The sequence below is a fragment of the Athene noctua genome, chromosome 21 (assembly GCF_965140245.1).
Source record: "Athene noctua chromosome 21, bAthNoc1.hap1.1, whole genome shotgun sequence".
Taxonomy (NCBI): Eukaryota; Metazoa; Chordata; class Aves; order Strigiformes; family Strigidae; genus Athene; species Athene noctua.
Window position 1 is genome coordinate 4870605 of NC_134057.1, and position 12295 is coordinate 4882899.

At 52.1% G+C, this 12295-nt stretch overlaps 1 protein-coding gene across 1 annotated transcript; it reads left to right on the forward strand.

Moving 5' to 3' along the window:
* Positions 1–786: 786 nt before the first annotated feature.
* SLC29A3 (solute carrier family 29 member 3) lies at positions 787–11970 on the forward strand. The gene is made up of 6 exons (XM_074924269.1): positions 787–841; positions 1610–1870; positions 5929–6011; positions 6997–7223; positions 8398–8560; positions 9239–11970. The coding sequence occupies exons 2-6, from the start codon at positions 1622–1624 to the stop codon at positions 9906–9908; spliced, it is 1392 nt and encodes a 463-aa protein (XP_074780370.1). The 5' UTR covers positions 787–841; positions 1610–1621; the 3' UTR covers positions 9909–11970.
* Positions 11971–12295: the final 325 nt, after the last annotated feature.

Below are 12295 nucleotides of genomic sequence, written 5' to 3' on the forward strand. Positions count from 1 at the left end.
TGTGGCTGCCCACGTGCCAAGGAGCCAAATGCATCTTTGAAGGAAAAAGGGAAAGAAGAGTGTGGGAGAGGAAGAAGGCGCATGATGTTTTCCCTCACAGTCCCATGGTGCCCTCAAGGTAGGTGTTAAGAGTGTAGTTTGAAGGAAATTGAGGACTTTACAGTGAAATTCATCCTCATGTGGCCCTGCCAGATGTGAAGGGAGCAAAGGAGGAGCTCGTGTCCTGGCTCTGCGCCTTGTCCAGATCTCTCCATTCCCCACCCTCAGGAGGGGACGATGCACTCGCGCTTTGGTGATTTCCACCAAAAATCAAGCCCTAGCGAAGGCTTTGAGGCTTTGTTCTTGCCAGGCCATAACCCCGGCTGTGATTCACGCTGCTTTTAGGAGAGCGCTTCTGATTCAAAACCGGAGGGGGCCCAGCGCCGCTTGAGGTGCATCTGCAAGCGGTCAGATGGAGTAAATATTTAAAAAAAAAAAAATGAAAAAGGGGAGGGAAAAAAAAGGAACGGGGGGGGTGGGGGGTGGGTAAAAAGGAAAAAATTTAAAAAAAAAAAGGGGGTGGGGGCAGGCTGTGCCCGGGTACCGCTGGGCTGCACGGCCCCGCCCCGCCCGCTCCGGGGGCGTGGCCGAGGCAAGGAACAGCTCATGAGGGGGCGTGGGCTACTGAGGGACCACCCATTAGGGCGTGGCCTAAAGAGAGCTCACCCATGAGGGGGCGCGGCCGAGGAGGAACCACCTTTGGAGGCGTGGTCTGATCAAGGGACCGCCCCAAGGGGGCGTGTCCAGGGCGTGTCGGAGCGGCCTGGCCCGGCTCGGCGGGGAAGGCGCCGGCGGGGGCCCGGTGAGTGCGGGGGGGGCGGCGGGGCGGGATGCGCGGAGGGATGCGGCGCTTCCCCCTCCTGAACTTGCAGGCTTTTCGCAACCCCCTGATTGCCGGCATTTCCCTCTCCCCCGGCGCCTGGCTCGGCCCTTCCCCGCGGCCTCTCGGCGAGAGTTCCCCCGCCGCCTCGCAGGGCCCGGGCGGTGCCGTCACCCGTTACGAGTCGTTTTGCAAAGCCCGGCGTTGCTGCGGCAGCTTGGCGCTCGCCTTGCAAAGCCTGCTGGTGTGGCGATTAGTTTACAGCTCGTTTTCCAACGCCTGGTGATGTTACGCCGGGTTATGAGTCATTTTACAAAGCCTCGATGGCGTTATATTAGTTTACAGGCCGGTCTGCACCGCCCGCCGGTGTTGCGTTGGTTTACGAGTCGTTTTAGAAAGCCGGACGGTGTTATACTAGTTTACAGGTTGCTCCGGCGTCGATCGTTTACAAGCTGTTAATTTTTTCTGGAGCCTTGGCTGAGCTGAGGTTTCCTGCTTCTGCAAGGCCGAGGGGGCGGGTTAATCATTAATTACGGACAGAAACAGGGGTGTTGCTGTGTCCGAGCCCATCCCCGCTGTGTCCCGGCCCCCTCTCCCACGCCTTTCGGGGCTCCAGTCCCCCCTGTGCTCAGCCGGTTCAGGTCACTCACCTGGCACTTGCCAGTGGGCCGAAGAAGGGAGCCACACGCAGCAGCTTGCGAGCAGCGGTTGGTGTGATAATATATCATTTCTGGTGGTTGTTTTTTGCAGCGTGCCAGCACTATGCACCCAGCACCCAGCAGCTTTCCCCCGGACGAGGAGCCCCTGATCGAGGAGCTCTTGGTCAACAGATACAGCAGGCAAAAGCCAAGTGACCGCTTACATGGGGCCTACGTGATTTTTTTCCTCCTGGGCATCGGGACCCTGCTGCCCTGGAATTTTTTCATTACAGCAAAACATTACTGGATGTACAAGCTGCAAAACTGCTCGGATCAGGCAGGCCCGGCTGGACAGGCGGCATCTGATCTGCGGGTGAGTGTGCTGCTTTCAGGCAGAAAAAAAAAAGTTGATTTCCTTCCTAATTTGCTCTTTTCCCCTTCTGCTTCCACAGAATGTGAGTGAATGTCCTCTAGGGTTTTGCCAGCTGCAAATCAGGGGTAGAGGTTTATTTGGGCAGCACAAGTACTTGCAAGAAAGATGCCTAAAACTAAAAACCGTAGCACTTTGTGATCTTTTACCTGTATTTGAAGTGTTAAGCTTTAAGGTGTGTTTAAAAATTTTGGCTTAACCTGCCCCATAAGCAAGGCTGCCTTTCACAGGACAGTTTCTATGGTGCAAGGTATAAATCTCTTTGTGGTTGTTTTTGTCCTTCACGCTTGGTGAGCACCCACACCCCACGGGACTCTGTGTTTTCCCAGCCAGACTTGGCTGCAACTCCTTGTGGGCCAGGAGATAAGTTGCTCTGAGCTTCTGGCCCCATGGCGAGGCATCGAATGCATTTTAGGCGTTTTCTCCCTTGCACTGGCTGGTGCAGCACGAGGTTCAGAGGCAGCAGCAGGGCTTTGCATGAGCACCAGCCCTGGAGCGGGGGGCTTGTGATAGTCTTGAGCCTCTCCAGATGCTTTACTGCTTTTCCTTCAAGATCTGTCAAGTGTGGCTGGAGTATCTCCTTGCAGCGATAAACATCTGGCTTTTGACAGATGGGATGAAGAGCTTGTCACGGGGCGATTGATGAGCCAGCCATGGGGTGACAGGCTTGATGGCCTCTCTTTTTCTCTCCCTAAAAGCCACCTTCTCTTGCTTCTTCTGCCATGGCAGGATTATTTCCCTGTGCCTGACAAAGCAATGGTGTTTCTTTGCAGCTGGAAAAAGTGTTGGTGTGATGAGGCTGTGTCCTGTCCTCCTCCTGTTGCCAAGCTTGTTCAAGTGGTTTGGGCATATTTTATTTTTATATAAACACAGAGCCAGGTGTGATGCCCACGTTCTCTCTATGATTTCTCATGCCAGTATGTCATCCACGGCTGTTCTGATTTTAATGGTTGTTAAGCTGTCTGTGGTTTTGATGGGAAGGAAGCAAAAGTGTCACCAACAGTGCTTGTACCAGGATGCTGAAGTAAAAGTGTGCTCGTATAAATCGAGAGACTGGGTGAATCAAACTGATGGAGACCGAGTCCCCATGGTGCCCAAACATCACAAATAGGGTGCCCCTGCACTAGCAAGGGTGCTCAGAGAGGGGGAAGGGGGTGCTCTGCCACCATGGGTCCTCCGACATTCACTGCATCCCACTTGCTCCTCATTGCTTCCGTCATACTTATCCCAGGCAATTCTTGATAAAGCGGTTTTCAAGTAAGTATGTCTTTCTCCTAAAAATTCTTGCACGACTGTATTCCCAGTTGGATCAGCCATTGCTTTGATGAAAAGATGTTTCTCCTCTTTCTGTATGGCTGTGGTGCAATACTTTTTAATTCCTCCTGTGAGAAGCAACCCGGCTTTTTTGTGGCAGTCAAGCCTGATCAAAAATATACGTCAGACCCATTTCTGTTCTGGGATGGCAAGCCACGATGCTGCAGCTTACCTGCAAACAGAGCTGGACTCTGGAAAGGTGCATCTGTGACTGGCAGCCTGCTCTTGGCTCCAGCTTGCTTGCCACAGCTAATTTCATGCCCCATGCTCCAGGTAACGCTCCGGTGCCTTCAGCCACCACCATGGGCCTGGTTTGCTTTTCCAGCCCAACAGGAGTCCAGCTGCTGAGTCCAGACTGGAGCAGCGTAAAACCTGCTTAGCAAAAGCATCTTCGCAACGCCGGCCGAAGCTGGTGACTAATTTGCCACCGCGATGCTTTGTTCTTGTTTGGGGGTTTTTTAAGGTACCAAGTGCGCAGCGTGGATCATGGCAGCGTGTTTGAAGATGCTGTAGTTAATATAGGGTCAAACACCTCCATTATGTGCCTCAGCTCCACGGCTGAGGGGATGACACCTTCCCCGTGAGAGGCAGAGGTGGGAGGAAGTCGACTTTGGAAGGAAGACGTTGGGTTTGTTTAGGGGGTTATTATTATTATTTATTATTAGCCAGGAAGGGGGTGACAGTCTTTCAGTGTTTGCGTTTCTCCTCTAAAACCATGTCAGCAATAGGGAGTTCAGCCTTTGTGAGCAAGGGATGCCCAGAGGAGGTGAGCCAGCTAGTCAGGGAGGGCTCAGCAGCAAGGGAGAGAACTAGGTATATCTTGCATAGCCAAAAATTTCCTCTGAAAGCATATCTGTGACGTGTGGGAATACCCACACAGGGAGAAGAGTTCCCAGCTGAGCTGGATTAACACCTAACAAGCAGGAGTGAAGAGATGAGTATGGAGCCTGATACTTTCCCTTGATCTGAGCATGGAGTAAGTTTGCCACCCACCATTCTGCTGCTGCATTACACATGTGGTGTGAGGGCTTTCCTTTCTCACAGAAACAACAGCAATTGAAATCCTTCTACCTCGCTTTCCTTTTCCAGCAGGGTCTGGCTGTGGGTAAGGCAGGGTAAAATTTCCCAGTGCAGTACAGGGTTCTCAGTTTCTTAAATACTTTCCCTAATTCTTTTCCCACCTCTGATATGAGCATGTTTCCCTGGGGTGCTCGAGACGCAGCATCTCTGCTGGATTACTTCAAGTACACTTCTGCTTGGTGGAAAGCATTATATAGTCCTTTTTCCTCCCTAAAAGAAAAAGAAAATTAACTTGGAATTAAATATTCCCAGGCTGGTCTGGAGGTTTGTTTTAAGTAGGTTGGTAAATAAGTCTTAGTTTTAGCAACCAACTTTGCATTTTGCTTTGTCTTCTCTCCTATAATTCATCGTATGGCTGTAGAGCTTTGAGCCTCCTGCTTTGCCAAGCTGATGCTGTAAGTGCAGGCATTTATGTCTCCATGTATATGGACCCTCTAGGAGTGATTATTCTGTTTCCTGTTGCTTACAGTAAAGCTCCTGATAGGGAAGAATAAATGAACACGCTTGCAAACTGATTAAAAGACTATGATGCAAAGCTGAAAAAGAAGAAAAAAAAAAAGTAACGTGCAGAGAAAACGTGCCAAGTAGCTTCTCACGCTTGGACGTGACATGGCCTGTCTCTGTAGCTAGGTAACTGCAGAAAATGAAAGCCCATCGCGATGGGGGTGGATATGTAGGTCATCCTCTTTGTGAGCACTGTCCTACCTCTGGCTGAGATTCCCACAGAAAAAACAGGGGATTAAGCACCTTGAGGGGAGGGAGAGGGAGCAGACACGCTTTAACAGCCTAATACATAAAATGGATTGAAAATGTAAGCGTTTGGCTGCAATCTTGGCAAAGAAATCTCTCTCTCTCTGCTGTGGTTATTGCTTTCTGCGTGCACAGCCTGACCTCTGTGCGAGGTGGACTGGTGGATATTGACTGGTGCTGCGGCTGACTTGCTCAGATGATATACGAGTCCCCGGAGTGAATGTGTGTTGAGTCTCAATATTGTTTCTCAATGAGTTTCGCGCGTGCAGAGAGGGAAAGTGGGAGGGAGAATAATGTCCCTGTGTCCCCACTCAGGCTGCTTTTGCTCGAGCATGTTCTCAGGCATGGTGTCCCAGTCACTTTGCGTGGAGAGGGATGCACTGGTTTGCTAGACATTGTGGGCTTTTGAGGCAGTTAACTAATAGTATTAATGCTTTTGGGTCCTGATTTAGAAAAAGCAGCCCTCACAGAGCTCAAGTAGGAGAAAACGTTCATGGGGGTTTGTCCAGGATACTGGAGCCAGCTGGAGAAATTCAGACCTCCTTATTTCAGGTGCTGCCCCATGGGGCCAGTGCAGTAGTAAGGAAGGTATTTCCTTCACCATTTTTGCTTCTGAGTTTGTTATGTCCCTAATTTGCTGAAATATCCCAGGGCTGTTGCAGGACAAAAAAGCCCCGGGGGCCCATTCCCGCTGCCTGTTGTCCTGAGCAGTTTTGCAACACGTGCTGCAATGCAACGAGGTGGATGCCTACAGCATAACTCCCCATCTGTGCTGTATTGTGCCGTATTTAGGAGCTGAAATTGGTATGTTGTTCTCCCCCTACCTTTTCTTCTTTGTTGTTTTTTGTTCCTGGCAGGACTTTTTTGAGAGTTACATCTCGATTGCTTCGACTGTGCCCTCGGTGCTGTGCCTGATCGGAAACTTCTTGCTCGTCAATAAGTAAGTGCCGCTCTGTTCCCGGGTCTGGTAGCTGCAGCTCTCCCCAGCTTTGCCTGCATCACTCCTGCCTTGCTGTGGCTCCCAGCTCAGCCTCTCCCTCCTCTGGTGGCAAGCCACAGGGCATCGTGATCACACCTTCCCTTTACATCTGCTCCTGCCTGAATCGCAGCCGGCTGAGATGAAGCAGGGTGAGGCACTCTGCTCCCCGCCAGCAGCACCTGTGCCTGGAGTTGGCTTGAGTTGCACCACTGTAAATAAATTCCTAATAAATCCCTTGGTTAATTGCTTGGCAAATGGTCTTTCCTCTTAAAAATGCCATCGTTGGGGCCCAGCTCATAAGGGCTAGGCTCATCCAGGCAGGAGTAATGCCTTGCTCTGGTCCTACCAGCAGCTTAACTGGGTTGATGGACCATCTCTGCCTCGTTGCAAGCTTGACTCAAACCTAAAATAGCCACCTCCCCTCATTTGTACCGTTCCTTATCCCAGATCAAACTCCTTCATGTTTGGAGGCAAAGGGGAATGCATTTGTGTGCTTAATCTCTAGATCCTGGCCATCGGTCTGGCTCCCCGCCTCTGTGCCTTGCCCCCTCCGTCCTGCCCCCACCCCAGCCCATCCACTCTCCCGGCTGGGCGATAAGCCCCCTCTGTGCCTGGGATGGCTTTCACCCACCCAGCCATGTTTCCCAGACAGGCTTTATCGCTGCTGCTGTACATTGTTCCAATGATGGGGATAGCTCCTGATTTCTGGGAGAAATGGGTACTTTACAACTCTGTTGGCCTTATAGTCCTACTGATGGCAAGAGTGGAAATCACAGAGTTAACATCTAGAGACTTCTGAGAAAAAATCATTACTTTTTATTCTTCATCTCCCCCCCCCCCCTTCTTTATTTTCTTTGATCCTTCTCGTAGCAGAGGAGTTGGTGTCCTCTAACGCCTTCACGTTACAGTTTTAAACACAGGAACCTGTCCTTCCTCTTGTCCCCAGGGTGCCTGCCAGCGTCCGGATCTTGTCCTCCCTCTTCGTAATGTTGGCTGTCTTCCTGGTGATCACGGTGCTGGTAAAGGTCGACACCTCCACCTGGACCACCAGCTTCTTTGCCGTCACCATTGGCTGCGTGATCATCGTCAGCAGCGCCTCGACCGTCTTCACCAGCAGCATCTTTGGGCTGAGCAGCTGCTTCCCCATGAAGAACTTGCAGGCGCTGATCTCGGGTTGGTGACCCCCAGCCACGCCGTCCCGGTGGGATCATGCTCTTGGGTTTTCTGTGGTTAGGTGGTTGGTTTTCTTTCCCTCCTGCATCTGGGATTTCATCACATGGGGGTTTATTTAAGAAACTTAACTTTGCCTTAAAGATAAAGGGAAGTTGCTGAAGGAGAAACATGCTTGGTCACATGAGCCGTTGCTTTTGTTTCTGTAAATACCCATAAACCGAAGTGCTTGATGGCTCAGCAGAGATGGGGAGAGCAGCATCCCTGCCCAGAGTGGGGGGGCAAACACCCTGCAGAGCAGCCTCAGCCAGTGTGACAGCTTGACCTGTTGTTTGGTCTGTGCAGGGAGAAGGGGGGAAGAGATACATCCCTCAGTTCCTCTGTTTGCAGCTGGAGGAAATCTTCAACTTCACATTGTCTCCTCCTTTCCATTCAGCATTTCCATGCGTTTCCATGAGTGATGAGGGGCACATTGGGAGCCGTGAGTGATGAGCTCCCTGGAGGGTTGCTAACATTATAAATGTGCTGTGGAATGGCTGACAAACCAAGAGGAGAAGGGGAAAAAAAATCAAGACTGAGAATTCTGCCCAGGGCTGAGACAGGAGTGTTTTAATGAGTTTAGCCCAGCAGGGGATACACCACATCCCCAAGGTGTCATACCTGTTGCTGCTGGCCTGAATTCCCATCTGGTGGAGTGCAGAAGAGAGGTGGTTATATGTGTGCCAGTAGAAAGGAGGTTTAGGCTTTGGGCAGGGTTTAGACCTTCTCTACAGGACTCAGCACATGCAGGCCCAGGTTGGGTCCCATGCTGACCCTTGTGCAGTGCTGCCCTGTGTTGGAAGGGGATGCAGGATGAGACCTGGGCTGCAATGCAGCCCCACAAATAGCTGTGTTACAGCAAGGTATGGAAATGGAGGTGAGGTGGTGTGTGCAGTTGTACCTGGAGCTGGGTTTGAGGACTAGTGTGTGGGGCAGGGGGGTGAGCTGCTTCCCCTGGGGGGGTTTGTGCACGCCAAGAGGTGTTAATAAGGGGATGCTGCTGTTTCTGGGTTCCATCAGAGTCCTCACTGGAGGTGCTGTGGGTTGCTCTCTGCCACCTTGATGCCCCTCACCTGCACCCATCTCGGTCAGGCTCTGCCTCGAGCACTGAGCTCCGGCTCTCTGGTTCCCTGCACAGGTCAGGCCATGGGTGGCACAATCAGTGCCATCGCCTCTGTGATAGATCTGGCAGCAGCAGCCGATGTTACAGACAGCGCCCTGGCCTACTTCCTCACCGCCGACATCTTCCTCGTCGTTTGCGTCATGGTGTACCTCCTCCTTCCCAGGCTGGAATACTCCAGGTGTGTGCACCTGCCTGCCACAGGCATCCCATGAGCACGCGTTGGGAGGGTTTGCTGCTGTTGATGCCGAGCAGGGTTTCTGGGGAGACTCATGGGGTGCTTGCTGTGTAGTCCCTGCTCATTTCACCCCCCGGCATCCCCACGTGCTCTGCTGCTGCCAGCCATGCTTCCCCATTTGTACAAAACCACAGACTGAAACTGGGTACCACCTGCCCTGGCGCGTGCTGGGTGTCTGGCAAGTCTCCCTGGGGGAGAGGGGTGCTGACACTGCGGCTTCCAAAATGCATGAAATCAGCGGAGAGCTGTAATCTGGCAGCAGCCAGCCAGGTGGGTTCCCGTAGGGCATCCGCGTCTGCAACATCATGCACCGATGTGCTTGACCCATTGGTCTTGTGGGTGCTTGCAACCCCCAGATGCCTGCATGCGGTCAGTCCCCTCTGTGAACCACCAAGGGTGTAAAGGGGTCCCCATGGTGCAGAAGAGGGGGTGGTGGGTCCCTGAGGGTCACCTTTCCGTACAGGATGGGAGCTGGAGGTGCAATGGCATCGCTGCAAACCGCCTTCAGTCAGTCCAGCAAAGATATTCCTGCGTCACCAACTTCCCCCCTGCTCTCTCTCCTAATCTGTGTTTCCCACACACACACTTGTCTAATAATCTCCCTCCTTCTCTTTTTTCCAGGTATTACATGAGCAGCCAGAAGGAGAGCCCGTCGCTGGTCCCCGTGCCACCCGACAGCTCTGCAGAGGATGAGGCAGATCTGGGAGGCATCACAAATGCTTCCTTCCTCACAAAAAATGCTGGCATCCCCCCAGTCCGCCCCATCCTACAGAAGACCGCCCTCCTCGGCTTCTGCCTCTTTTACGTCTTCTTCATCTCCATCATCATCTTCCCTTCTCTCTCCTCCAACATCGAGTCGGTCAGCAAGTCCTCGGGAAGCCTGTGGAGCACCAAGTACTTTGCACCGCTCACCAGTTTCCTCCTGTACAACTTTGCTGACTGGTGTGGCAGGCAGATCACTGCCTGGATCCAGGTGCCTGGCCCCAGGAGCAAACTGCTGCCCGCCCTTGTCCTCCTCAGGACCATCTTCCTCCCTCTCTTCATCCTCAGTAACTACCAACCCCGGGCTCACATCCAGATGGTGGTCTTCAACCAAGACATCTACCCTGTGGTCTTCACGGTGCTGCTGGGGCTGAGCAATGGCTACCTGGGGACACTGGTCATGGTCTACGGCCCCAAGATTGTGCCAAAAGAGCTGGCCGAGGCGGCGGGGGTGTTGATGACGTTTTACCTCATGCTGGGGCTGGCTGTGGGGTCTGCCTGCTCCGTTCTCATTGTCCACCTCATGTAGAGGAGCAGCCGGGAGGGGGCTGCCCTCGGTTTGTGGTACTGCTGTCAGGTATTCAGGGCTTTTTCCCCAAGAAGCCAGGCATGCCGTGGTTCTGGGGCAGGCTGTCTGTCTTGGGGCAGGGGGGATTTGCATCCGAGGGGAAGTCCTTCTGAGAAGGGGTGTCCCCTGTGCTTGGGAGGTCCTGTCAGACACTTGTCACTCCCCAGTTTGACCAGAGCAAACGGACCAAAAAAGCCTTGTTCTCCCCAGGGACCTCAGGGAAGCACTGGGTGCACAGGGAAACCTGTCCCTCACCCCAGTGCCAGTGGGCAAGGGTGGCTTGCTGGTGCAAGCTGGTTTTAAGCTGAAACCAGGGCCTTTGACAGCGCCTTGGTTTTTGCTACCTCGTTGTTACGAGTTTAGCCCTGCAGTATGTTGGTGGTCTCAGGGGGGGGGATCCCCCTTCATCGAGCTGTGATGGTGGTGTTGAGCTAAAGGAAATTTGAGTCCTGGAGCACCTTCAGGCAAGCTTCGGGAGTGGATAGCAGCCACTCCAGGGAGCAGGGCACCATTTCAGGGGGATTTCATACCTTCATGCCCCAAGAAACATATGGAAGGGAAACCTCTCCACCTGGACTTCTACTTGCTTTAATTTTTCCAGATAAGATTGAATTGAGGGATCATTCACCTACCAGAATGGTGCCACTAGTCCTAGGGCTGTATGTCATGGCCAACCTGAGACCATTTCTCCTGCTGTGACTGCTGTGTGACCACTGTGGACACCAACTTAACCTGTCTGCAGCTGAACCCCAAGGAAAGTGAAATGCTAAGTGGTCCTAACCTAAGGTTTTTAAGGTGCCATTACTCTGTTGAGAAAGGTCTATAAAAGCCAAGGATAGGTCTTAGAGAGGCTCTGGTGTGATGTTCACAGCAGAAAGCTGATTAATAGACATAGACAGGCGGCATATGGTCTCCAGATGTTTTCAGAGGGGTGAGCTACTGTGACACCCAAAAATACGGCCCACCCAAAGTGAACTGGCTTTTAAAGTCACTTAAACTTCCATATGCAAATGCAACCTGAACTAAATACAGTTATTGTATTTATTTTCTCAAATGGGGTGGATTTATGACCTAGGAGAGGTGAACTGGTAAGGAAAGATGTAATGGCATAACTTGGCATTGCAGCTGACGCTTCAGGGATGCTATCTGTTGGAAATACTTCCTTTAAGACTGGATTATAGCAAATGTTCTGTTAGTGGGAGGTTCTCTCAGCATCTCCCACTTGCCTGAGTAGCGGTGAAGCTGCTGGTCTGGGTTGCCAGGCCATCTCCTTGCTGTGCAGGACATGGTGGTTAGCGAGAGGGAGGATTTGGGACTGGTGCCTTTCTACCCATGGCTGCCCTGGCTTTGCTGGGAGAACAGCAGGATTGATGGTGGTTATTGCCACGGGGTGACACATGGGCTTGGTGGGTGTTGTTTTATTATATAAATCCTTCCTGGTGTTTAAGTTGGGCTCATTGGCCGTACGTACACAGTTTTGCTTTATATCTGATTTTTATTTAAACGTAAAATCCAGACACGAGTGGAAAATTTGCAGGGTGTGTGGTACCAAGGAGCAGCTTTACGGCACATGACTTTGCACATGTGGGCCCTTAATCCTGTTGTTTTGGTGGGTTTGCAGCCCTCAGTCCCCGGCGCTTGCCCAGGGGCTGCTTTGGGCGGTGTTGACCCAGGTGAAGGTCCACCTCCGCTCGAAGGGCAGCCCGAGGGCTGGCTGGGTGCTGCTCATGGGGGTGAGCACTCCCATCGCCTCCCTGGGCGCTGGAGCATTGCTTGGAGTAATGTGGTGGTCAGTCGTGGATGGAAGGCCCAAGCCAACCTTGTGTGGGCAACCAAAATGTCCTTTTGTGGCCTTCGGTGCTTCCCACTTAAGAGCCTGACACATAGTCTGCTCTTCTTAACTCATACTTTTTCCCCCAGTCCCAGGTATGATGAGGTTCTGCTCGTTAGCTGACTGCTTTGCATCTCTGCTGATCCTCTCCCTCACGTTAGAGACCAAATACCTCCTGAGACAGAACTTAATTATCCGGTACCATTGCTAATAAAGTTAATTCTTGGTACTGTTCAACTGCTGGTGTCTGGAGTGATTTCTCTTGGAGACGCACTGATGCATGCAGTTTTAGCTTGCATTTTTCCTTCTGTTCTTCCTTCTCTCCCCGCTTGGACTGTAAATTCAGAGAAATCACTGACAAGGGCCGGATGAAGGAGCCCCGAAAGAATTGCTTTGAGAGCTCAGTTATTCTAATTTAATATCTCCAAATGACCTGCAGGTAGGTGTGGAGAGCATACTTATTGCATCTGCAGGGGAAAGCAAGCAAAAAGGGAATTTATCCTTTGTCTTTGATGGT

Excerpts from the sequence above, each read along its gene's own strand:
- SLC29A3 (XM_074924269.1), top strand. The coding sequence starts at position 1,622 with ATGCACCCAGCACCCAGCAGCTTTCCCCCGGACGAGGAGCCCCTGATC. Across the intron at positions 7,224-8,397 it reads CTTGCAGGCGCTGATCTCGG|GTCAGGCCATGGGTGGCACA; the intron begins GTTGGTGACCCC and ends TTCCCTGCACAG. Across the intron at positions 8,561-9,238 it reads CCCAGGCTGGAATACTCCAG|GTATTACATGAGCAGCCAGA; the intron begins GTGTGTGCACCT and ends TCTTTTTTCCAG.